Source organism: Trachinotus anak, unplaced genomic scaffold (genome assembly GCF_046630095.1).
Source record: "Trachinotus anak isolate AG129_WGS33_773 ecotype Australia unplaced genomic scaffold, CSIRO_AGI_Tana_v1 ptg000010l, whole genome shotgun sequence".
Classification (NCBI taxonomy): Eukaryota; Metazoa; Chordata; class Actinopteri; order Carangiformes; family Carangidae; genus Trachinotus; species Trachinotus anak.
The window spans coordinates 20,573,101-20,598,890 of record NW_027273861.1 but is presented as its reverse complement, the minus strand read 5'-3'; the positions used below and the strand labels follow the sequence as shown (position 1 = coordinate 20,598,890).

Below are 25,790 nucleotides of genomic sequence, written 5' to 3'. Positions count from 1 at the left end.
CCTTTTATGCCCACTGTACCAACTGTGTATTTATTTGCACAGTTGACAGGTCAATTACATGCTTTCAACAGGCATAACTAGTGAGTAGTTAAAAAAATAGAGTTGAAATAACAGACACAAAGACATTATTTGTAATCCTTTAATTCTCTTTACTTCAAAGCCTTTCAGTTCACAAAGCCAATATTACTTATTGTAATGGTGCTTTGTTAATGTCAGAAGCAGAAGGAGACACCTTTTAAGAGGATACTCCCTAAACAGAGGGACTCACAATAAATCACAGAGCCATAATGTTATTACAACAGAGCACACACCAAGATAAAAAAGTATTTTTGAGGTAGCCACACATCTGACTGGACAGCATCAGTAACATATCTTTGAACTGACCTGCTGAGCGTTTTTAAGGCCTTTTCAAACACACATAAACAACAGCAAGGCACAGGAGAGACTCAGGGTCAGAGGTCACCTCATATGTAAACTTGAGGCTTTCACATTTGTGAGCAGATATTTTAGGGGCAGCTCCTCCACAACCCTTTCACTTCTCTGCACTCACGAAGCCACACAGTAAAATATCAGCACCTGCAAACTCAGATCTAAAACTTGTCCGTCATTTCAGTAATTCCATAAGAGAGTTTTAAACCACAGAGCCAAGATACAAGGCTAACATAAAACCTTAGGTCTGACAAGAAGTTCAATTCCATTCATTAACCATGATACTGAACAGCAATTAAAATGACACACACTGCTAAAATTAATGACAATTTACTCACTGGCACCAACTTGCTTAACTCAGGTGAAAAAAAAAACATGCATTTTAACTTAAAATTCAAGAAAGGCCACAAGACATTAACTGCTCCAACGCCAACCACAGTTTAGTTTCTTACAACTAGCTAAGAAAATTTAAAACTATGTCCTGTTTTCCACAGGTAGGTAATTTTGTTTGGGATAAACAGGACGCTGAAGCAGCCTACAGACCATTCAATACTAAAATTCCTACTAAAACTTAATAAAACTAAAACTGAACCTGTGTTAGGTGGTGTGGCCTGTCCTTACAACTCAGCAGCCACAGTAACGCTGGTATACACAGTGAAACAGACAAACCAATAAAAAAAAAAAAAAAAAGAAAGAAAAAAAAGCCATTAAACAGAACATTTACACCTGGGAGTGGCACCATCACAGTGAAGGAATATGCTGCAATTTCTTTTAACAGGTAAGAACAAACCAACGCTCAAATAAAGCATAAGTCACCTATAAAATACCTCACATGCATAATAATTAATTGTGGAGTGGGGTGGGGGTGGGGGGGACGTGTGTATGTCTGGAAAGCTACATATTTAAAGTTAAAGTGACTGACAATAAGAATACAAAATGTAAGCATTCACATTGCCTGAAAGAATGCTGTCCAAATTCCAGATTAAGTAAAAATGAATAATACAAACAAAAAAAAAAGTGCTACAGAAACAAAAGTTCAGGCCCAACTCTGACTGGACGGAGAGTACGACTTCATCAAATCAAATCCTCAGGTAAAATAAGCAGCTACATCTGATTCAATGAAGGGATCAACAGAAAGCTTTAATGCAGTAATACTAATTAAGGCTGCACAATTTCAGAAAAAACAAAAACCTGGATTTTGCAATTTGGTTATGTAATGTTGCAAACTGTAAAAAACTAATCACAGGTTTTCTACACAGTTTAAAATAGAAATAAGCTCCATAAAAGAGTTAATGCCCTGACAGGCATCTTTACACACCGATGACCCAATTCACTAAAAAGGATTTCACTACCCAGAAACCCAGTGCAGTGATGTCAGTTCCTTGCCACAATACAGTGTGCAACTCATTGGTTCACTTAACAATCTTAATGAATATACACTTTCCTACACCATTTAAATTGCAGCTCACTCCCTGAAACTATCAAGTTTGATTCAATTTATAGTAATAACTGCAATGCTCAATATTTTCTCACATAATTGTGCAGCCATAATAGAATTTTGACAAACCCACCACATGAATTTCCTAAATGCACAGACTTGAGATCTGTAAGTAAAATTGCACAGCCTGGGGCCAGATCTCAGTGAGGTGAATTTGGGTTTTCTCTGTCAGAATTGGGCCGAGAAACTGGGGGAAAATGAGCTGGAACCAACCCGTTCCCTGATTTAGATAACCTTTGTAAAAGAAGGCAAATTTACAACTTCTTATAAAGAAAAAGGACTCAAGAAACAATTCAACATCAGACGTGAAACAGCACAGTTAGGCTTTAAAGCAGCTGGAAAAGATATCTGAAGGAAACTGAAATTAGAAAACACAGTTTACTACTAAAGATTTCTACCTAAATCATAATGTATCATGTACATTAACCATTTATAGACATTCAGGTGTAAACACCTTTTGACTGAAACATATTGTGACAGAGTGAAACCCAAAATTTAAAACTCAGAATTTGAGGATGAAGCATTACAAAAGTCAAATAATGTTGTGTACATTTAACAGTTTCCCCAAATGTGACTTCTATAACCATTTCAATAGCCCTAACCCTATAAGGTGCAATAATAGGAGTCACTTTTGGGGTCATAGCTTGTAATATCTGCCACATTACAGATCTTCTGGATCATTATTTTAACTGCATATCAACAAATATGAGCAGCACCTTGCTGCTGTGTTTTCTCAGGGAACCTATAGTAACTCCCATATTTAAAACTCCAAAGTCAGAATGTTTCTTGTTCCTTGGAAGTGGGCGAAAAGCTTACGTTACAATGAGACCAAAGGTAGTCTTCAGACTCCCATTCTTTCTTCTCACCATCGGGAAAAATTAAAACGCAACTCAATCAGGCTTAGCAAAACAAAAAGCAGAAACCTAAGACAAAGAGAAGCAGACACTAAAAACATCATATATGCTGAAGTTTTCATTTTGTACAAGTAAAGATAACAATTTAAAAAGGAAATAAGTTTGGCTACTTGTGGTTAAGTGCAATTTCTCTTGTGTGGTGAGTGCTGGAGAGGCGAGTTGGCATATGGAGGTCACTTAGTGGAAGTGCTGCTGGCAGTGTATCTTCTCCTCGGCCTGATCCAGAAGCTCCAGCATCTCCTGGACGATGGCCTTCAGCGCACGACCCAGGTCTTCCCCGCTGTAAGGCTTTCCAAGAGGAGGCACATGGATGAAGGCAGAGCGACCATGGCTCAAGTATAGAGATGTGTAGTAGGTGAAATCACAGAGATATCTGTCAGGGAACAGAGCAGGGCATTGAAATGGAAGATCAAATAAAAGCTATTTACTGGTCACATACTGGAAGTGCTTTACTCATGCATTTATTAATGCATTGGGAAAGATTCACCAATACATCAATTATGTTATTCTCCACTTTATCCAATATGCACATTTATTTATTTATAAGGTTCCCCATTTGTGCAAGACAAAACAGTGTTGAGCTGACAAACATGACGTATAAAAATCATTATAACTCTATAATCACTATTTATGGCATCACTTTAAGTGACTGCAAGTCTCTGCATACCTAGACCATAGATGAGCTGTACATGTCACCAAGTGCTTGCTCATTGTGGGAACTGCTAGGTTTCTCTTTATAATATTTACTCTGTAATGTGTCTTGAGATAACGTATGTTACAATTTGGCACTATATAAATAAAACTGAACAGACCTGAATGCAGGAGCCTACAGTAAGATCACAACATCAGTTGGCATACTTTATGATATCATTTTTACTAAGGCCAGATCAGACGCAAAACTGTTCATATTGCTATCATAAACTGACCAATATCTCAGCATGGCAGATTCTTGCTTATCACAGATGCATCAATATCAACATGTGCGCTGATAAGAAGCATGAAGTTTCAGTACAGATGCACTCAGGATACTGAGGATACACTCATTTGCCAGTTTAGTATTAGGATCCCCAAAAAAATCCTACATTCATGTCAGTTATCGTGTTCATGTTTCAGAGAGGTGTTGATTCAAATGTATGATTATTTTGGAGGTTGTGGTTTGTGGTGCTGTTGAGCTCTATTGCACTATAATAATGCAATTCAGTTCAATACAGTGAATTATATACAGTGAATTAAACGCCTCTCTGTGATGTAATAAAGTTCAGCAGCATCTCAAACTACAACCTCCAAAATAATCATAAAGTTAAATCAGCACCTCTCTGTATTAGTTTTAGCTTGATTTTCATAATAACATGGCAGCTTAGTGTATGTTTGAAGAGATGTGTATAAAAGTGCTGCCATTACACAGTTTATCCACCAGACAGCACTGTTTGTTTTAGTAACTGTAAAATGTCCTACTCACAATCCTAAATCAGGGCTGTGGAACGATTAATTTTTTTCTTAATCGGGGTTAATCTCTGAATTTCAATAGTTAATCGTGATTAATCGCATGTTTTATCACATGATTACAGACAGCCCTATTCTAAATTAAAGGGATTCTTAATAAACATGTGTATGTTATGCGTTTATTGACTATTTGTTAAAAAAGAATCTTGGCAGATATATTGTTATCAGATTTTTCATCAAATACTGACATATTTAAGTATTTGTCTCATTGTAATGCGCCCCGGGCTTCATTAATACATATAGAATTGTTTAAGGGCTACATTGTTTTACTGATGATATTGTCATTACTATAAAATAGTGTTAAATTATTTCTGCATTGTAGTAGTCCCCCAAGACAAAACACAGGCTCTGTTATTATCCTTAATGAAAGGTTCTCATATTCATCAATTAATACAAAACTAGATAAACTAGATCAATAGTGGTTGAAAAATTGTAATGTTGCAAAAAAGATGCAGTACCTACACTAGAAATACCACTTTGTGTTATTTAATGTTTGGGTGATTTTTTTATTATAATTTGCTACTTTGATTGAGTTTTGAGGTTCTTTTAAGCAACAGTGCACCTTACTTTTACTTCATTTTTACTTACCTCAGCAGTCTGTCATACTGTCAAAGTGAATGGAAACTGTCAAACTCAATGCACTTCAACATGCAGAGAGTAAATATTTTGTACAGCTGATTTGTGTGTTTAACAATCTGATGTTAAACACACAAATTAGCCTCTATCCCATAACAGCTGAAGCATGTTGTCCAGAGGCTAAAGGAATAGCAAAACAAAAGACTGATCCAAACTGGAAAAATAAAATTACCTTCCGGCGTCTTTGGAGACAGACACAGTGACTCCCAGCCCCGAGGCGGTCACTCTCTTGCAGACTGATTCCATGTCAATAACTGAGTCGATGCAGTCCGGGCCTCCCACAATGCAGCACTGAGAATCAGGACAGAAGCTGCTGTTGTCCAGACCCCTATAGCCGTGATTTCTGCCACACTTCTCCAGCGTGACAGTGGTGGCCATACCTGAGACTCCAACATGAACTACCAACTGGCAAACAAAGCAAACCGTAAGAAAACAAAGTCAGAATTACTAAAATATTAGTGCCCCATAGCACAAATAAATCACATTATATCTGTGACTGCTCTTTCTGATCTCTCTGTTTCCATTCCTACATGTAGCTCAGTTACACCTCAGGTGTTCATGGGTCCAAAAGAGAATCTGTTGTGATGTTAACAAAACCAGAAATAGCCCAATTTATTAAACATAAAACACATCTGAATATAATGTGATATTCAAGTGCAAGTTTTCTAAATTTTAATGAGCTCATAGAGAGCTTAGTGTCGAAGCCATGTAAGCATGGCATTTGTTGCATATTTTGACAGTTATATGTAATTTAATGCAATGCAGCATGTATTTCTTATGATCAGATTGTTCTCAGGGCCTGTTGATCCAATTATAAATAACATTTGCTTTCACACAGACCTGAGACCTGTGGCAATAAAATCGGATCTAGAAATGAGGCAGACATGAGTTTCCGTATTTTACCTAGACACAGGTCACACCATGTTGTCCTCTTACCAGTGGATGATACTGCTTCCATAACGAAGGAACCAAACTCTGAACTGTTTGGTACTCTACAGGAACCTCGTATACATGCAAGTCCACTTCACTGCCCAGTCCGAGCTTCTTCAGTTCCTGACAGGATGAAGAAAAACATAAATGTTTTCCACAGTTTCAGATAACATTTCATGGCCTTTCTCAGCTCAGTCGCTCAGATGTCACTGGACAGTGCAGATCTCCATGACATGGAGAACCTTTCGCCATGAGATGTGGTCGAAAAAGTTGGACGCTGTGATAACTGTTCTTTTGCCAAACTGCTGTTTCTGAGGACAAAAATAAACCTTCAAGCTCAACATTTCTTGTATGTTTTTTTGCAAGGAGTTTAACAGTGATAAAAGGAAACACATGGTCCTAATTGAAACTAAATTCTGAGTAATATTTATTAAATTGAATCAAGGCAAGTGTGTTTAGAGAGGATGCATCACTTACAAAGCCCAATATCAACAATTCAAAGACATGAAGAATGATCAGGTAACCTGTCTTCAGCCCAAAATATTTTTTTTTTAAAAGGATAGAGGTGGTGCAATGACAGTAATCCTGTCCTCAAAAACAAGTAACAGATCTATATAAAAGCTGATAATACTAATTAAAATTGATTATTTGGTATGTGAGATAAATTCAATCTAAATTCAAAGGTCCACTAACTAGCCTTTTGAGCTTTAAACAACTACTTAAAGACTTCATCAACATCACTGACCATGAGAAAAATTAGCAGGGCCTTTGAGTTTTGATAATACATATCATGGAATTGCAGTAAGAACCACTACAAATTGTAAAATGTATTAATTTATTTGTAGATTAACAACAGCAGCCTTTGCCCCATTTCCTTGTTCTCTGATATTTACTGCCCAACAACAACGTTTCCACAAAATATGTCCTTACCTTTGACTTTTATAGCAAAAGATACCTTAAGCATATTGACAAAAAACAACTATTTAGAACAATCTAAATGATGATTATCTATGGCGAGGCTTTCTGTTAAATGCTATTGAACTTAAATTTTTGGTCCATTTTTAAAAATCAAGGAGGTGAATGTCATTTCTTTGCCTTTTTGCACAGGACAGATGTCTCTTTGCTGCCTTGCCCTTTCCAAACAGCATTGTTTTGGCACTTAGACTGAAAAATGTGTATTATGAAAACCAAAAAAAGAACTGTCTTTATATTTAAAACCAGCATGAGAAAATCAAGAAATAAAAGATTCAACCATACATATTATAAATAAGACAAATCTGTGTCGGATTCACAGCCAGTCGACCAACACCTCCCCCAATCTCCCTGCAGGACAAATAGCCCTGGACACTGACCCCCACTTGTATTGAAAAGAGGCTTGTCTGACCACGTCTGTGACCCCGCCACAGAACAGCCTTTTGTTTGCCTTTAATATCCTTATCAAGTCCGTCTAGACACTCTGACAACCACCATCATCCCCCACATGCAGTTTCCCTTGCAGGACACAGGGAGCCTCCGAGACACACTACTGCAGTGTGAAGCCGGCCGGCTACTATCACAGCATCGTGTAACCACCATACAGACAGGTTCAAATCTTGCTAACAACATGACAGGCATGAGGAACTTTGAGATTTCATTTCATTATGGATTTATAACATTTTTGAAAAGGTTAGAATGATTTGTTTCCCTTAGTGTGTAATTCCCAATGTCTAATGTGAATTACAGACAAATCCATTACGAATTCAAAACTCTCAGCATTTTAGTGTAATTCACAAACATGTGCATTAAACAAGCAATAAAGGGTTAAAACATACCTGTACTGCTACCCAGCTGGCGTTGACCGTGTGCTCTCCAAATGGCCCAAAACCTAAAAAACATATCAGTTATTTCAGTTGCTGTGCTAATACTATACTGTGCTGAGAGTTATGTTTCTGATAATGAACCAATCTGTCTGGTTTTTACACAGGAGGTGAAATATACTGGGGTGAGTGACATTCTTTAACATTTTGGATTAACTGCAAGATACAGTCGAAACTTGCCGAATGTGGCATTTGTAATAAAAACTGTATATACATACATTTGACTGTATACCAGTAAACCTTTCACTATTTTAGATTTTTCACCAAACAAAAAATACATTTTAAATTGAAAAAAAAACTTGAGATGCTGCTGCACAAGGTTTGCTGTTCGAGTTCATAAATTCTGCTGTTCACAAAGTAACATCAATTATGATCACTAAAGATCTCTCCCTGCATCATGCTATATACCTTACGAAAAAAAAATGTAGCAGCAGGAGCAGCAAACTATGGATATTCACTCAGGCTTGTTTATATAGGGATCTATAACTGGTCCCCCTCCACCACACTTCCTAGGGTCAGCGGGTCCCTGGGGGTTGGGTGGAGGGGGGATCTGTCTGTCTGACAGGCTGCTGAAAAGGAGCAGAGAGAGGGGCCAGCAGCTGCCAGCCAGCCACCTATTGTGAAGATGCTGTTCCCAGGCAATCTGCACATATTCGATCAGCTGGGACTGTGAGCTTCTGCACCCCTTTGTGTCTGAAAACACCAAGTCACCGTCTCTGATACTTCTGTTCAGATTAAATGTTAAAAACTGTAGTTTGTGCACTTTGGCTGGAAGAGAATTTGAACTAAGTCTTGTTTTTGGAAAACCCCTGAATAAAATATTTATATTCACTGATATATTAATATCACATCCTATTACATAGGATTTTCTTGTTTAATGAATAGTGATGCAAATTGTGTTTTCTAAAATCAAACATGATACACAGCTTCTTAATAAACATTGGTAGGAGGCAGCTGAAAATAATAATTGTAGGTCAAGATTTGCATATCATAGTACAAAGTTATATGATTAAATGAGAAATAAAATGGATACATATCTGTACAGAAACAAATACAGTAAGATATCAATACTGGAACACAATCATTGGTTGGTTATTGGTTATTATGTTATTTACTTTTGACCACTTTGTCCAGCTCTTGAACAACACCATGTCTGGAGAGAGGCCTGATGTTGAGAACAAGTCTGACTGATAAACTCTGACACTCTTTCTTTGTTACAAAAGTTACTAAGTGTTTTAATTAGACAGGCAGGTAACATCAACTATTGCCAGTTTTACAGATGAAGAGCACATTACCTTTTCTACTTCATTTATTATCACTCTGTCTTAATTCCTGGCATGTACACCAAATAGTCCGTTTTGAATAGCAGCTTTGATATTGATAGGCTAATGTGTGAGATACCGTTATCTCATTTATGAACATTTCTTCAAATTAACCTACTCAGAAACCAAACTTCATAATATATGCACAAAGAAAAAATATAGAGAGAGACAACACACAATCAACTAACTCCCGGTGAATAATGTAAGATAATACATTGTGCACAAATGTTTACGTCTGTCATATTATATTGTTTCATATCATATTTAAAGTGAAGACAACATATAATTTCACTCACCCACTACCTGCTACTAAGGCCTATGTAAGAAACACCCGAACACAACAACGTGTTATTAATAAAACTGTAAACAAAACATTTCTTCCAAGTGTCTAGAAACTGCAGCGGAGTGAAGCGGTAACAGCCTGACGCCATTAACGGTACAACAACTGTCATCTCCACAACTTTTCCCCCACCTCCACTTCACCCGCTGTACACACGACAACAACGACGGCTAAAACAGCAAACAAACCTGTGACGACCACAGTCCGTTTGCTGTTATCCATCTCCCGTCCTGTTGCTGGGGCTCCGTTGTTTTTTCTCGGGCTTTATTTTGAACCACGGCCGTAGCGACGCTCCGCTCTCTCCGCAGCTGACGCCTCCTTCTGCCACCAGCCGAGCAGCCGGTCCTCCTCCACGGTAGGCTGCGTCAGACGTTGCGTGATTGCGTCATCGGCGACGCGCTGTACTCGTCATCCTCAACGTCATGTGTTGTTGGTCGTTGTCACTCGTCTTTCTGCAGTTTGCGTGATTTCTTTTAACCCTTTAAGCACCATAATAATAGCTGTATTTATTAAAACGCCTGGTCTTTTTTTTTTTGTCTATTTTTGTCAATAATTGTGTCAAAAAATGCCCCATGTGAAAATAATTTACACCATTTTTCCAGGAGAAGTAGAACTTTCAAAATCTGTCAAGTATTTACCAGTCTTATGTAATTAAATACCTAAAGCTGTGTGTTATGAGAAGAAAAGGACACAACTTTCTTTTTATAAATTCTTGAAAAGTGCAGATTGAACATTTCTGAGATTGCAAAAATCTAATTCAAGAGGAGTTACGGTAATTTGAAATACGCATGCGCCGCGGTGTCCCCGGTGATCCCCGTGGTTTTAGAAGGGTTAATTCCATATTGTCCAAGCTGATATACTGTTTCGTTTCCATGAATGCAGTTATCCATAAAACTGTACGTGGCATCTGAAAATAGTCCCAGATAAATGCACGATTTCCCGTTGTCATCAGTCCATCAGTCTGTCAAGCTCCTGAGGTTTGCAGACGACACCACTCTCATTGGACGCATCTCTGATGGCGATGAGTCTGCCTACAGGTGGGAGACTGACCGTCTGGTGACCTGGTGCAGGCAGAACAGTGATGGTGATGATGGTGAACTTCTACACCTCCAGCATTGAGTCCATCCTCACCTCCTCCATCACCATCTGGTACGCTGCTGCCACTGGGAAGGACAATAACAGACCGTATCATCCACTCTGCTGAGAAGGTGATTGGCTGCAATCTTCCATCCCTCCAGGACCCTGAGGCGTGCAGGGAAGATTGTAGCTGACCCCTCCCACCCTGGACACAAACTTTTTGAGACACCCCCCCTCTGGCAGGAGGCTGCGGCCCTTCAGGACCAAAACCTGTCGCCACAAAAACAGCTTCTTCCCGTCTGCTATCAGCCTCACTGTCACTACAGAACTACTGCTCATTCCTGTTGCATGCACAGTGTAAATATCTAAACAGAATATATTTACATAGTTTTAAAACTGTCTATATTTTTTGCACTACATTCCCCATGTCTTTATCATCAGTGCAAATATCCCACATCTTTGTTGCATATTTTTTATCTTAATTTTATTTTAATCTTATTTTAATTTTTAACTTGAGTCTATTCATGTTGCTGTTGTATGTGGAAATGTCGGTAATAAAACTGATTCTGATTGTTTGAGTTAAGTTTGGTTATAACTGCAGTGACCAGCTGCTTTAGTAAATTATTTAACCTGTTTTTTTTTGTTTGTTTGTTTGTTTTAATGGAAGCAAAAGTGCCACAGACATGGTGGGGAATTTGAAAAAATGTTGAGAGATGGACAAAGACAGTGGTTTTGGTCTTTTCATGGTATTTCCAGCCTTGTATTTTTTTTTTTTTTTAGTATTATTTGTTATTTGCTGTTTCACTCTGCTCAAATAAATGATTTTGAAGTGAAAGTCTTGCCTGTAGAGGGCAGCATCTTTACAACACGCCGTGATTTTGCACCGGAAACGCTCTCGGGACAAGAAGAAGAATACAGGAGGTAAAATCGTGTGGTTGAAGGGCCGAGGCAGAAGCTGTGACACAAAATAAGAAAGAGATACTATCACAATGGTGAGTGCTTCACTTTGGAAATCAGACAAAACGTTTGGGAGCGACCTTGTGCATGTTGAGCAACAGGCTGCTGCTCAGCGCGGAGGCGCCGGGTCACAGCGATGTCCGGGCGTGTTGCGCAGGCTAAGTGAAATTAGCCAGTGAAGCTAAATAACACGGGTTTTACACAGTGTTGTCTCTGCAAACCTCTTTATCGGGCTGTGTGCGCTTCAGTTCGAGGTCAGGTAAACGGTAAAAAGGTAAAAAGACTTCAGGAGACATGAAAGGTCTTATGTGTTAAGGTCAAAGGTCTCGGAGGCATAGACGCTTTGTAAAACATTAGGGACCCGGGCAGAGATGTGTAGACCCCTGACCCTCCTGTACGTGGCCCCCAGACACATTTTCTGTGGTTGTTTTGTGTCTCTTTGAGATATTTTTCCCCTGTCTTTACAGTCTTGGGACTAATCTCTGTGATCAACCAATAAATATGAAGTCACTTACTGTGGGCAGAGACCCAGGGGCCCCAGGGGTTATTAGATTAAATATGTTACTAAGATTTGTATAGATTGTAAACAGCTGTGAATTGATAAATAATCATAGTCCTTATTGTTTGTTTTCCGTCATTCTTCATCTAGAGAGAAAGGTTTTGAATTGTAATCTCTTCTGTATTAAAAAATGTCATAAATCTGGTGAACACTGCAGAAACTTTTTGTTAGCTATTGTCTAGCATAGAGTCAAATATGGAGTACTGAATATACACCTAGAAACTTTGTCTGAACCTTATGAAAATACCTCAAGCAGCTGTAAATAAGATAAGAATAAATTGCCTGTTGTCAGTGTCAGTGGAGCTGAAACAACACACTACTGCAGTGTGCATGTGGGTACTCCTAATGTAGCCCGTCATGTAACTGGGTGTAGCCAGTGCCATGTAGTCCTGGTTGTCTGATTTACTCAAATAACGAAATAATGTTTCCAATGTATGACCTGTTCTTCTGTTATTTTGCAGCTTCCCTTATCTCTGCTGAAGACTGCTCAGAACCATCCTATGGTGAGGAGACGTCCAGCTCTTTCTGCTGTCAAAGGGCTGTTTATCCTTTGATTGATTAGTATATTAAGCTGTAAAATGTTAAACATGGTAAACAGTTTGTATTTCAGGATATTGGATCAGAAAGTGACGTCTGAAATTATTTACTGACTGAAAGCAGTTAAAACCATCCAGAGTATCTGATTTTATGTAAAACTGTGTAAAGAAATTACCTTTTTGTGGCTGTAAGTCTGTAACCAGCAAAGATAAGTATTTGTTTTGTTGTTAGTCTGTCATCTAATTAATCAGGTTTGGCTGTCTGCTTCCCTTGGGCTCCATTTACGTTTTTATTATCTTATTATAAATTATATCATGTTCAATGCGCTACTGCTAGCTGTTTCATTTTCAGGTTAAATTGGTTAGATATAGTTTAGTAACTACATTAAGTATTGGCAACCTTATATCCATCTGATTCGACTTAACTCCAGTGTTTTTGTTTTCTGTTCAGTCTATAACTGCCATGTCTTGTTTTGTGGGTTATTCCCTGAGAAGATTGAAGGTCTAGCTTCTGTCATGCACCTCACGCTTGTCGTGTCTCCTGTCTGCTCAGCTGGTGGAGCTTAAGAATGGAGAGACGTACAACGGTCACTTGGTCAGCTGCGACAACTGGATGAACATCAACCTGAGGGAAGTCATCTGCACCTCGAGGGTAAAGCTGAGCTCTGCTTTCAGTTCTCTGCTGTCGCTAAAAGTGTTGACACGGCGCTTCCCACAGTAAAGAGGGCACAGTAGACATCTCTGTGGTCCAGTTTTAACACGGAGCTTGAAGTGAATGCTATACAGCCCAGGAAAATCTCTCTGTCAGTGTAACAGACAGAGACCAAGTGTCTGTGAAACAGCTTCTCAGTGTTTAAATCTATGTGTTGTCATACTACTTAATTTGCTGTTGCTATTGTTATTTATGATGGCATTTGATAATTACACAAAAAGATTGGGAAAGACAACTTCCCATTAAAAACAATACAACACCGTACAAAGGTGTCCAACTGTCTGAAAAGGTGTAGACAGAAGCTTGTTCACAAAACTGAAAATATTTCTTGTCCAAGTGATATTGTGATTGGGATGCATACGGATGTGTTGACACCCCCACTAACCTCTGACAGGACGGAGACAAGTTCTGGAGGATGCCTGAGTGCTACATCAGAGGCAGCACCATCAAGTATCTGCGAATCCCGGATGAGATCATCGACATGGTGAAGGAGGAGGTGGTGTCGAAGGGCCGCGGACGGGGAGGCGCCCAGCAGAACAAACAGCAGGGCAAAGGAAGGGGAGGAGCCGGCAGAGGTGAGGGGAAACGCTCCCTGCTGATCAGGCAGACCTCTGCAGGGGCGTTGGTTTGTGCCTGCTCTCACAACATGAGTATTGGCGTCACAGTGTCAGGTTGTTTCCAAGTTTCTGTGCTAATATAAAATCCACACACTCTTAGCAAAAATACTTGTGAATAAAAGATCAATATGCCTGTGTTTAGACCAGCAATGTCCGCCAAAACCATTTAAGTCCCGCAGTGGGGAAATTCACAGTGTTACAGCAGCAAAGTGGCGGTGCAGAGAACAGGAAAGCTGCAAAGAAACTGCAATAACAGATATATAGGAAAGATAAATAATAACAATATAACAATATACAAAAAAATACATATTTACAACAACAGTAGCAGTTTAGTTTTTGTTAAAAAAGTTAAATAATTATCCCTTTAATTAACCCAGGAACTTCTGCAATCATGAGGCTGATTAAAACACTTCAAAACCAATCAAGTAACTGGGAAATGAACGTCAGTGAGCTGAAGACACCTGATAAACCTGTGCAAAACACACATTTAGCCACACAAGAGTTTTCCTATAAGTGTCTGATATGTCAAGGAAGCTGTGACATTTTTAAGAGCAAATCAGTTCAGTTTAACTGTTTAAAACCTGCATACAGCCCAGATTTCATTGGCCTGCTTCCTTTTCAGTGCACACACCTCTGCATGGTTCACCACAAATACCAGCAGCTACTCAAACTGCCACTCAAACTACACACGAACTTAAAGTGCTCCAAAAAAGTCAAAAGAAGTAGGATTAGTTTATTAATGATTCCCAGGTGACAGTAATTCATTGATGGGCATGTTGTAGTTTTTACACACACAAAATTTGTGACTCTTTGATCAAATAGATACCAGATACAGACCAGATAGAGGCTCCTGAGAAACAAATCAGAAATCTCTGTACTATGGCCTCAGTTTGTGATTGGGAACCCACTGTCTGAGTTCCTGAACTGCTGTCACATTACAACCCTGTGTTTAAAGTAGGGCTGTCAAAGTTAATGCTATAATAACGAGTTAACGCTAATTCCTTTTAACACCACAAATTTTTTTGACGCACGATTAATGCACGCACGTTCTGTGATTTATGACCTGTGGCCCGCTCCTGTACTTTGGGAAATCAGGAATCAGTAGCAGTAACGTTGTGGATGGCAAACAGAAACAAACCGTCTCGAGCAGAAATGGATAAAGAAAAGGGTCTTTTGAGCAGCGAGTTCAGCTTCAAAGCCTGCATGTAGTACCTTTGAGGTTATTCTGGAGAGTATTCTGGACAGTATTAGTCATTTTTTAAAAATTGTTGCAATAATAATAAATATACATTTGCGTAAAGCAAGCATATTTGTCCACTCCCATGTTGATAAGAATATTGAAAACTTGAAAAATATCCCATCAAAGTACATTTAGAACAGATAAATAAATGTGTGATTAATTTGTGATTAATCTCAAGTTGCCAATGGACAATCATAAGCATCTTGCTTTGGATGACCTCCATCTTTTTTTTTTTTAAACAAAAAATCTGTCTAATTGTAAGTGATGATAATTTTTTGTCTTATTTTGTGGAGAAGATGGAAACGTGTCTGAATAATACTTATTACAGCTGAGAGGATTAAGACGTTTCTCTGTTTGCATTGCTCTCTTGTGTCTCTCTGTAGGTCTGTTTGGTGGTCGTGGCAGAGGTATGACCGGCCCTGGTCGAGGCCAGCAGCAGCAGCCGCAGCAGCAGCAGCAGCAGCAGCAGCAGCTGCAGCAGGATAAGAAACCAGGCAAACCACAGGGAATGAAGAATCAGCACTGACAGACAACATGGCACCTACAACAGCACATCCTCTTATTCAGAGTGATCACTCCTTCAGTACATGAAGATTTAATTAACTTCCTGGTGGTTTCTTCTGCTGAGATGTTTGTCAGGACTGACCATTGCAGCAACCACACTGGGAGAAGTTGAGAGAAGCTGTGCATTGGCACTGAATTTTGTTTTTTAGCATCTGTAAGTTGCTGTTAACATTTTTTTATGACCATATACCAGTTTATCAGAGACCTCGCCTCTAGTATCAATTTGTAATATGTATCATCACAACTTTACATTTTATATCATGAATCGCATTTAATAATTACTCCAAAACAGTTGTGTCAGTTGGTACACTGGAGTTTTTGGTTGTTCGCTTGTCAACTTGTCTACTCAGGTGTAGTTTTCATTGATGAAGAAACTGCCCAGCCCCAACTTTGGTTGCATGAATATTTTTTTAAACTTTCTCTTTATTTCTGTTTGTGATGTTCTGTTGTTTGCAATCTTTTTGATTGGCTGCTGCACTGTACAATGTGATCACAGCAGGTTAATGGTAGACCAGGATTCGCCAGATTAGGATTCAGTCCCTAAAATTTAATACACTTTTGTTAAGCATTTGTAAGATGACACGTGATGATAATGGGGGAAAAAAAGTGTCTCATGTTCTTAAGTCTGACATGGTGAATCCAACATGTGTCTGTTTGGTTGGGTTTCATTTTATTTTTGTAACAAAAGACTATGTTGTAATTTATTTACATGAGAACATGAGAATAAAACAACTTTTGTTAAAGCGTTTGCATTCATTTTGAAATGATCCTCTGTTTCTAAGATTCAACTGTAATGGCTGCTGAAAACAATCTGAAATCAAAATACAGTAGTGTACTGTTGTAATTCCATTTGCTAAGTGTGTCCTTTCAATTATACAGAGGTTATATATATATCATAAGAACAAATATTTCAGTAATAAGTAGTTCAGCAAAGTTCCAATCTTATTAGTTCTTCATTGACATGAAGGATCTCATATCTTGAATGACATAAATATTACTTTGTGCATCAAAAACCTTAAACATTGTCGTTTAAGTTTTGAAAAACACATTAACATGTAAATGCAATTGGGGACAAACTGGATTACCCAGTCCAGATCTGAGTGAGGGTTAGGGTTAGGGTTAGGGTTAGGGTTAGGGTTGGTAATAATATTGCAATTAAAAATGTAGGGGCTGTAACATATTAACAGTGTAATAAAAAAAAAAAATCAGTTTAAACTCAAACCAACATAATTGAATGAATGATTGGTGAAGACTCAGGCATATACATATAAATTGATTTATTGATTAGTGAAATATGAATGTAATCCAAATATAATAATCAGTTGATGACTTAAACTTTTCAGCAGATACAGATAACATTTACTGCTTAGAGCTTTATAATTGTCAGTGTTTCCATGCTTTTCACTGTTTTACATAAAGTCAGTCACATCAGGCAGAATCTATTAAACATGTAACGTACATAATGTTCTACATTCTACAAATGGTTGTTTTATTAATAAAATAACAAGACATAAAAGAATTAAGTATTAAAAACTGCAAAGGCTTATTGATAAAATATAAAACTTTAAAGAGTTCAGAGATGTGCTTCCTGTCTCTAGATTTTAGATTGTCCAACAGTACAAGAAGAGCACACCCATTTCCAGATCACAGACACTATGTCCACGATTCTCTATAGTCATTGACCCAAAACTTGGCCAGACTGAACAAAAAGACATAAAAATAGAGATAAAAATAAGATAAATCAAAAACACTACATCAAGAACTATTGATATTATCTCATGTCATAAAACCAGAGGTTTTGTTTCAAAGAACATTATACCTTCATAAAATGCAAATAAACATTAAAAATACTTAAATGTGTAAAATACAAATGAAAAAAATACAAATAAAATGAAAATATAAAGTATAGTATCTTTTCTTTACAACTTCATCATACCACCGTACAGACTCATAACCCTAATTATCAGATTTTGGTGGAATAAACTTAGTCACAACATAGTCCTGAAACGGATACTATCAAACAGTTACAATATACGCTTGTCAAAATCATCAAACATTTTCCTGAGTAGATGTTCAAATTTTCTTGAAAGGCCTACTACCTTAGGCAGGCCTTAGACATCCACTCAAGTTTTATCAGTCTTGGTGTGCTTCATTGTTTAAAGAGCCCTAAGGTTATTTTTAAAACTTTCAATACATAATTATAATAGCAAAATCAATAAAGACAGAAACAAATAACAATAATAAAAAGACAAAGTAAACTCCTTTGGTTACTAGAATGAATGACATATATGAATCTGACTAAAATTTCTATGAACTCATTCAGTTCATCCCTGCATCATTAGCTCCTGTTTAATGGTGACAGCGTATTTCCAGGTCTCCACAATATGGGAAAGCTGCAGGTTTTCAGAGAACTTGTCCTCCACATAGGGAGGCACCTCCACCTCTTTGCGGTCCATGTAGGCAGCCACTGTCTCTTTCACACTGAGAAGAAGGAAAATTCATTATTTGAAGCATTTTACCAGCGACCAGTGGTCTGTCAAGATTTACTTCTGTACCCTTTACAGTTTTTAAGATGTTAGTCACTTAATGTACTTCTCATTTAAACATTTAAATTAAGTCACTAAATGTAAGAGGAGTTGTAGCAATTTGCATTAGGCAACTTTGTTTTTTTAAATATAGCTCCTCCTAGTCATGAAACTGCATGAAACTCAGCAGTCTTGTTTGTTAAGAATTTCTTTACGATGCAAATAGTGGAGAGTAACTGGGTTAATAAGGAAACATTCTGAAGCTGTTCAACAGGTTTACCTCCAGGATGGATTGTAGTCGTCAGTGGCCCGTGGGTTGCCCAGACATAACAGGACAAACTCATGCATCTCAAGCAGCCACTGGTCCACATTACACCTGGACATGAAGCCTTTCAGCTCAATCTTGGCTTCTTCGGTCAGCGGCTTGTGGTACTCAGCTGGATACCCAGAAAAGGGCTCCTTTTCATAGAAACACGGGGTGGTATTTTAAACAAATGAAAATATTACACTGAAATATTTTGATGAAACATTACAGTAAAAGGTGTCACAGAAACATTAATACTCCAGTGTTTTAGTGATTTTCTATTCAGTGGTCTTGTTTTGCATTTAACCAGCCCATTAGCAATGGTGCAAAAGCAACACTTACCCTCTTGAGACGCAGCATGTTTTCAGATTTAAGAGAGGAGAGCAGTTGCCACAGTGAAACACAGTGTCTGAGGGTGCAACAGCAAAGAGCCTGAAGAAACAACACAGCAGAGTAAAGAGTCTGGTCTATATGGCATGTGTTTCTTATGCCTACAACTTTTTTTCTTTAGTTTTTTGGGTTGATAAGATTATCATGTTTTATAATTATTAATTGGGATGATTGACATAATCTAATAATTTATTAATAATTCAGTTGCTGAGGACTGAGAAACGTTTATTCACTTTCATTTCCTAACTATCCAGTCTTGTTTAGAAAATCTCAACAGACATCAACCTGCAATATGTGATCATTGATGTGGTCGGCCATCTTCAGCACATCCTCAAGGTAAGTGACCAGTTTCATCATGGGATCACCACCAGTAACCGACAGGAAGCCCAGGAGCAGCTCCACAATCCTGAGCGCCTCACACACCTCGCTGTAGGATGAAAGCGTTCTGGATATGGCGTTCCGTGTCAGGGAGGACAGAGGCTCCTGAAGGAGAAACAAACTGTGAATGAAGCCTGAATTATACTGTAAATATAATTCAAATCTAGACAAAATGTCTGAATGTCTATAAGATGTATGTGTAAGCAATTATCAAATTTTATAGGTCAAATATGCTGAATGTATAAATGTCTATTTACGTGAATATATTACTATCAAGATGAACAACTGCCATTAACAAAATGTTTACTCCTACTGTGATAAAATTATTCTTAACACATCTGGGTTGAAGCCTTTGTTTTACACTGATTTTGAAGATGAGATATTTATTCTATTGACAACAAAGAAGCACTTTCACAAAATTTACAGTTTGTTAGATATTAATGAATCTGTGAAAAAACAAAAAAAAAATTATTTGATTTGATAACATAAAATAAATCAGCAACAATTGTAATAACCAAGCATCTTAAATGTGAAGAGTTTCTGCTTTTCTGTTTCATGTTATTTTAAATGGAGTATTTTGGACTCCAAAACAAGATGTTTGCTAAGTTGTAATGCATCTAGTATATAGTATATTGCTAGTGTTGCTAGTAGTATATTGCTACACGACACACATTTAAGGGAAATCTAATTGTGTAATGTAATATGTAGTCAAAAATCACAATTCTGTTGCCTATTGTGTAAAAAAAAAGTAGTAAATACATGTGGTGAGATACAGGGTTCATTAATTTACCTGATGCACTTTTCCTTTAACAGCTTTAAAAATGGTTTCATAGTCTCTCTCTTGTGTGTTGACCAAAGTGGGAATTCCCTAAAATAAAGCACATTGAGTTTGGTGAAGTAGGGAAACAGATAAAAAACTGTAAAATAAGTGATATGACACAGAGCAGATGCAATCATGATAAAAAGTCAATCAAGATGTTAAGATTTCCTTGGTGAAAATATTTAAAAACAAATAGTTTTGCTTAGCATTAAGTACAGTACATTATGACAGACCAAAACAAATCAAGGCAAACAGAATAACGTGTCTGCTCTCTCTAGTCTTGGTTGGATGCACCCTGACATGATGCTACTGGTGTGGTAACCAGTGGGCTGCAATGCTCTGCGTAGTGTAGATCATGGTGGAAGACTGAGGGTTCTGTCTTCCTGTAGGTGCAATGCCAGTGCTGGGGCAAACACAATTTTTCTGCAATCTTCCTGGGCAAGTCATGGGCAAGTCTATTCCTATGCATCTGCTACTGTTTCTACATTTTTTCTTCACTTTTTTCATCTACTGAGATTGCTATGTGCATTTTCATGATAGAAAAGAAAAGTCAGTAGTGCCTTTCTATGTGATTATTGAGCTGCCCAACTAACTTGTAGCATGTTGGATATTTTCTTTGTAGCTGATTAAATGCCTGTATTCATTGCACAACAGCAGCAATGATACATGTATTTCATTTTCAGGTCTCTGATTAGAGAAGACGGATGGACAGATGGATGGCACAGCAGCACAACTTCATTCATTATTTAAAGTTTACAGACATGGCGACAGAATTGGTCAGGAACTAATGGTAAATAATGTTCTTTGTTTTTTTTAAACATGATGACTGGAGAGCTTTTACTCACAGATTTTAAGTTTAACAATAAAATCATATAAAGTGAGCTTCCCTTGCAATGAGTCCTGAGATCCATCAAATCTGACAAAACATTTTTATTAAAAGCAAAAGTCCAAATTAAGACTCAAATATTTTTTTGTAAAGAGCATTATACAGTTTAATTTTTTTCTGTTGGATATATAAGGACTGATATTTTGCAAATACACTCGTAAACAGTATGTTTATTGTACTTTAATGACATAAATGAGTTCCAGTAGGTGCTGCACCAACATAAGCTATTTCTAATTCTAAAACTGACAGGATATTTGGGGTGATGTATATTAATATTTGGGTTTTATGTATTGGTTTTTTTTGGAACTAGTTCATATAGATGTATGTTCTCTCTCTTTCAGACAAGTCAGACTACTATTCCATTAATGCTTTTAAAAGGGATACAAGAAGCTCATGTGATTGGTCATTACTGAAGCTCACCCACAACTACTACACCCACTAATGTATTCAGCCTCTCCTCCATGTTGTGCCATGTGTTCAACAAAATTGCAAAAGAAAATTTGCTGGTCACACCCATTTGTGTTTGCACCTGGAGATTTTACTTGTGTTTGTGTCTGCTGTCTCTTTCATGAGGACAGAGTCCTGAGTCTGTTTCTTGCTAAGGTAACGCACACTACAGGCAGTAATAGACTGTACAAGGCTGGTTAAGCTTGTTTGTGTCAATTTTTGCTGCTTCAGGCTGTGTGGACTCACTGTGCAGGTGATGAGCGGTTTTCCCTGCAGGAAGCGTGTGAAGATCTGCTGCTGGATCCTGGGCAGGTCATACTGTGATATTGTCTCATGGCCACGTTCCAAGCTGTACTGACAGTTGGATAAAACCAGAGGAAGCAGGTCCTTCCCCACCTCATAGCTTATCACATGTTGCTCCGCCAGCTCTGCCAAATTCACCTTATAATTGCTGCAATAAGTCACAGAGACATCACAATACAAATAACCTTTTCTTCAAATAACCCCTTCGTCCTGTTTAAAGTGTTCTGTATTCAAAACAAAACAGCAAAAGAGTACAGCATAAGTGCTATCTATTCCACATTTTCTGTTAACTATGATAATATCATAAACATTTGTAATCACAATTTACACATTGTACAAAACCCATGCATTTTGTACCCAACAATGGGCAGTTACAGTGTATCTATGTCCATCTTGATTACTGCATTAATTTTGAAAGTCAGCACATGCATTTTAATGTTGAAAAATCTGTGGCACTTTCTTATAAATCACATTAGGCCAAGTCCAGGCTTACACCAGTCAAACATGTCAAACATGTTAAACTGGGATAGCCTAACCTCATGAAATGTTTCCACCTTCCCAAGTGAGAGATGAAGTTTGAGAACTGCTGCCATAGGCTTCCCTGGACATAACATTATATTATAGCATCTTCACAGCGGACAGTGGAGGACAACTGATGCAAAAGACCATTACTTGCAAGAGGGGCTTGGTGAAGACAAGCAATGCTGATAATGCAAAGGTGACAGCCTCTAGATTCATTGTTATCTATTCATTGTCCATAGCCACTTCCCCTGTCAAAAACTAAAGTCGCTCTATTTGGGGAGCTCAACCTACAGTGCATAGATCAACTGACTCCTTAAATGACAGTAAAACTAGGGGCCTCCCAGTAGAACTGCAACTCAGACAAAAACTCTATCAGACACTGAGGGGTCATCATGCTGTCTAGGCCATCCTAACAAATACAACCTGGCCTATGGATCCAGTGTGGTGGGGTCGAGGTCCAAAAGAGATGAATGCAACACAATCTACCGAAAAGAAGCTGAAAAGAAGCCGTAAAAATATGTTGTCTAACTCCTATGGTTGTGTATACACTTCCATGGTAGTGTCACTCCTTCCCTGCTCTTAGGGTTGGAGGATCAGTCCAGTGCTACAAGGGCGTTACCTGCACTCACAGATATTTATGGCACAATGACAAAGCAGCATTGTTCATGCAGTATTTTACATCATGCAACTACAAAACTCTCCTGTGGTCAGCATTGGACAACAACCTAAGATTTGTTATGTACCTGCTGTCCTCTCCGGTGTGGCTGTCCACAGCGTACACCAGCTCATTTTGTAGTGCCACAAGGTAGCTGACCAGACCTGTGGCACACAGGCCTGGACCTTGCCGCCGGGGCAGGAGGTACTGCAGGTCACTATCCAGGTCCAAATCCTCACTGCAAAATTCATCTGGAATTTTTATCTCACCTGTAGGTGCGAAAGGACAGATAAATCAATCCTTATTTCTCCTACAACAATGAATAAGTATGTATGCACACTAAAATTTCATTCAGTTGGTTATTTCAGTCACGGTTGCACCAAATAAGTAAGTTTAGTTTTTCCTGTGCTAATACAGAGGAAATGAGCATAGGCAATAAGCAGAGGTCAAGAAAGTGCATTCAAAAGTGCATTCATCGTGATTGCCTCGGTAAAACATTCATGGAGACAAACAGGGGGTATGTGCTTTACTTACTGCTGGTTACAGACACTCTGAGCAGATTCCATGTTTTCAGGAAGATGTTAATACGTTTTTCAAACCATGTCCTCATTTCTGGAACATATAAAATATTTAGATAGTTTGTATGACAAAAAAATTTAATTATTGTGTGTAAAATGTCAGTTGTTTTCTGTCCCATAAGCTATGCCTCTGTTTCTTTGGAAGGTGGGTAACATATTTAACATAACAATTAGTCCATTACATTACATTAAATATTAATATTTAGAGAAAAACAAGGCTTATGTGTAGGCACTGCTCAGAGATATCACAGCTGTACCTGTCTGCTTCTCAATGAACTCTTTAATGGAGCCCACTATCTGGTCAGATGCGTTCTGGAACTTTCTCACCAGACGTTTTTGCAGGATTAAGATGTCTGGAAGGAACTTAATCTGGCGAAATTCTTTCTCCTGAAAAAGAAAAACACAAATTAAATAGCTGATAACATGTCTCATAACCAAAGGCTGCATATATAAATTACTTAAGATAGATGACCATAATACATCTTTCTAAATTTGCTGAACAAAACTAATGACTAGCTGTCAAGATGACAAGTTAATTTTTAATTTTACTGAAACTTCATTAGGGCTTTTATTTTCATTTCTTTTATGAGGATTAATAGGAAAATTTGTAAAATTTTGAACTCACCCTTTCATCACACAGGTGAAAATAAAATCAATTTAAATGTATTGTTCATTAATTCTCAAAAGTATTATGAATAATGGGGTGAAAGTTTAAAATTTATCCTGAGGTTAGTGGTGTATCCCCTCAGGAGCATGAATGGACTCATCCAGTGTCATCCCAAATTACCTTTCAGATTTTAAGATATCTTATGGGAAAAGTTGACCGTTAGTTTAAAGGTTGCACAAAATTTCATCTTCTTAATGTGTCCTTCCATCTATCCATCCATCCATCCATCCATCCATTCATTTTCTTCTGCTTATCCGGGGTCCGCAGGCTAAGCAGGAACATCCAGACACCTAGCACTGCTTTCCAGGTCCTCCCAGGGGATCCCAAGGCGTTCCCAGGCCAGATGGGATATGTGATCCCTCCAGCGAGTTCTAACCCGGGGTCTCCTCCCGGTTGGACATACCTGGAAAACTTACAAATGGAGGCACCTGGGAGGCATTCTTATCAGATGCCCTAACCACCTTAAATGGCTCCTTTCAACATGAAGGGGCAGCCACTCTACTCCAAGCTCTTCAACCTATTTCTAAGGCTGAGCCCAGCTACTCCACAGTGTCCAGCCGCTCGCTGTGATGTCATTTTATTGTACACTACCCAGAACTCATGACAATAGGTGAGGGCTGGAGCGAAAATCGATTAATAAATCGAGAGCTTTGCCTCCCAGCTCAGTTTCCTTCTTACCACAACGGTCCAGTACAAGGTTCACATTACTGCTGATGCAGCACCGATTCGTCTGTCAATCTCTGTCTTCTTAATGTGTAAAGGAACTAAAATTTATATCAATTCGATTTTGTTGTTATTTAGAGGTGGAAACTTTGAACAACTGGTGGACCTAGCTCAAAGGTTAGGAGGTCAAAAATATGATTATGATGGGTTTATAATCTTCTATCCACAACAAATATCTTAAAATTCTGGACAGTAGTCATCAAAGTTTCTTGCTCTGAACCACACTGCTGGATTGAGTTGTGAATTCAAAGCCATTTTGTCATAAAATTTTACAATGCACACATTCACCTTCTGCAGGAACCTCCAGAGTAGAGGCAGCTCCTCCTTTTGGTCATTATGCTCCACAGTGTGTGTGAGGCTCAGCAGTGAGAGCCTCTCCCTGCAGCTCCACACTGCTGAGCTGTGGACCTGAGAGCCTTGCGGCAGCGAGGACAGGAAAGTGCAATCATCACCGAAGGTTGTCCTCATGATGAAGTTGGACGATACACGAGAGTCATTCCTGATGCTGCCCTTTCCTTCTTGCAGGAGCTGATCAAGATCCTAGACACAAAATATTGGTAGTAATGGTAGCAAAGCTTACTGCCGCCATGAAAGATATTTGTACTGAGCAATAATAAAAAACAAATATCAGCATACAATACATGTGCAATACAAGAACATTATGGTAATAGATTACACATAATTTCTAATAAAATGTTTTGTACTTCAAACAGCCTCAGTTTGTCAGAATACATTCATAAGATGTTAGAAATATTCCTTTGAGATTGTGCTCCATGTTGACATGATTGCATCACATTTCTGCAGATTTGTCAGCTTCAGCTTCAGACAACTTTTGCTTTGTGACAAGGTGCAAGATGATGCTAGAAGTAGCTATTAGGTTCTGAGTTACTGAACTGAATGAA

The 25,790-nt window shown here is 38.2% G+C and overlaps 3 protein-coding genes across 6 annotated transcripts in view; 1 reads left to right on the top strand and 2 right to left on the bottom strand.

The window, feature by feature from the left end:
• Positions 1-2,877: 2,877 nt before the first annotated feature.
• LOC139625972 (pyroglutamyl-peptidase 1-like) lies at positions 2,878-9,787 on the bottom strand. The gene is made up of 5 exons (XM_071486075.1): positions 9,617-9,787; positions 7,722-7,774; positions 5,917-6,033; positions 5,153-5,385; positions 2,878-3,214 (listed from the first exon to the last, which is right to left on the bottom strand). The coding sequence occupies exons 1-5, from the start codon at positions 9,648-9,650 to the stop codon at positions 3,019-3,021; spliced, it is 633 nt and encodes a 210-aa protein (XP_071342176.1). The 5' UTR covers positions 9,651-9,787; the 3' UTR covers positions 2,878-3,018.
• A 1,592-nt stretch (positions 9,788-11,379) lies between these two features.
• On the top strand, positions 11,380-16,433 carry lsm4 (LSM4 homolog, U6 small nuclear RNA and mRNA degradation associated). Its single transcript, XM_071486071.1, has 5 exons — positions 11,380-11,497; positions 12,483-12,524; positions 13,111-13,209; positions 13,664-13,844; positions 15,510-16,433. Exons 1-5 carry the CDS (start codon positions 11,495-11,497, stop codon positions 15,650-15,652), a joined length of 468 nt encoding a protein of 155 aa, XP_071342172.1. The 5' UTR covers positions 11,380-11,494; the 3' UTR covers positions 15,653-16,433.
• A 519-nt stretch (positions 16,434-16,952) lies between these two features.
• Positions 16,953-25,790, bottom strand: part of LOC139625967 (E3 ubiquitin-protein ligase rnf213-alpha-like) — a 55,091-nt gene continuing 46,253 nt past the window's right edge. For all 4 annotated transcript variants that reach the window (XM_071486070.1, XM_071486067.1, XM_071486068.1 and 1 more), the window contains 10 exons: positions 25,177-25,428; positions 23,756-23,885; positions 23,455-23,532; positions 23,009-23,189; positions 21,687-21,891; positions 20,078-20,155; positions 19,195-19,392; positions 18,862-18,951; positions 18,496-18,674; positions 16,953-18,171 (listed from right to left, as the gene is read on the bottom strand). In XM_071486070.1, the coding sequence (XP_071342171.1) occupies positions 18,015-18,171; positions 18,496-18,674; positions 18,862-18,951; positions 19,195-19,392; positions 20,078-20,155; positions 21,687-21,891; positions 23,009-23,189; positions 23,455-23,532; positions 23,756-23,885; positions 25,177-25,428 (1,548 nt within the window). In that variant the 3' untranslated portion in view covers positions 16,953-18,014. The remainder of the gene's footprint in view (positions 18,172-18,495; positions 18,675-18,861; positions 18,952-19,194; positions 19,393-20,077; positions 20,156-21,686; positions 21,892-23,008; positions 23,190-23,454; positions 23,533-23,755; positions 23,886-25,176; positions 25,429-25,790) is intronic.

Excerpts from the sequence above, each read along its gene's own strand:
- lsm4 (XM_071486071.1), top strand. Across the intron at positions 12,525-13,110 it reads CTGCTCAGAACCATCCTATG|CTGGTGGAGCTTAAGAATGG; the intron begins GTGAGGAGACGT and ends CTGTCTGCTCAG. Across the intron at positions 13,845-15,509 it reads AAGGGGAGGAGCCGGCAGAG|GTCTGTTTGGTGGTCGTGGC; the intron begins GTGAGGGGAAAC and ends GTCTCTCTGTAG.
- LOC139625972 (XM_071486075.1), bottom strand. The coding sequence starts at position 9,650 with ATGGATAACAGCAAACGGACTGTGGTCGTCACAG. Across the intron at positions 7,775-9,616 it reads ACGGACTGTGGTCGTCACAG|GTTTTGGGCCATTTGGAGAG; the intron begins GTTTGTTTGCTG and ends TATGTTTTTTAG. Across the intron at positions 5,386-5,916 it reads GGAAGCAGTATCATCCACTG|TTGGTAGTTCATGTTGGAGT; the intron begins GTAAGAGGACAA and ends TTTGTTTGCCAG.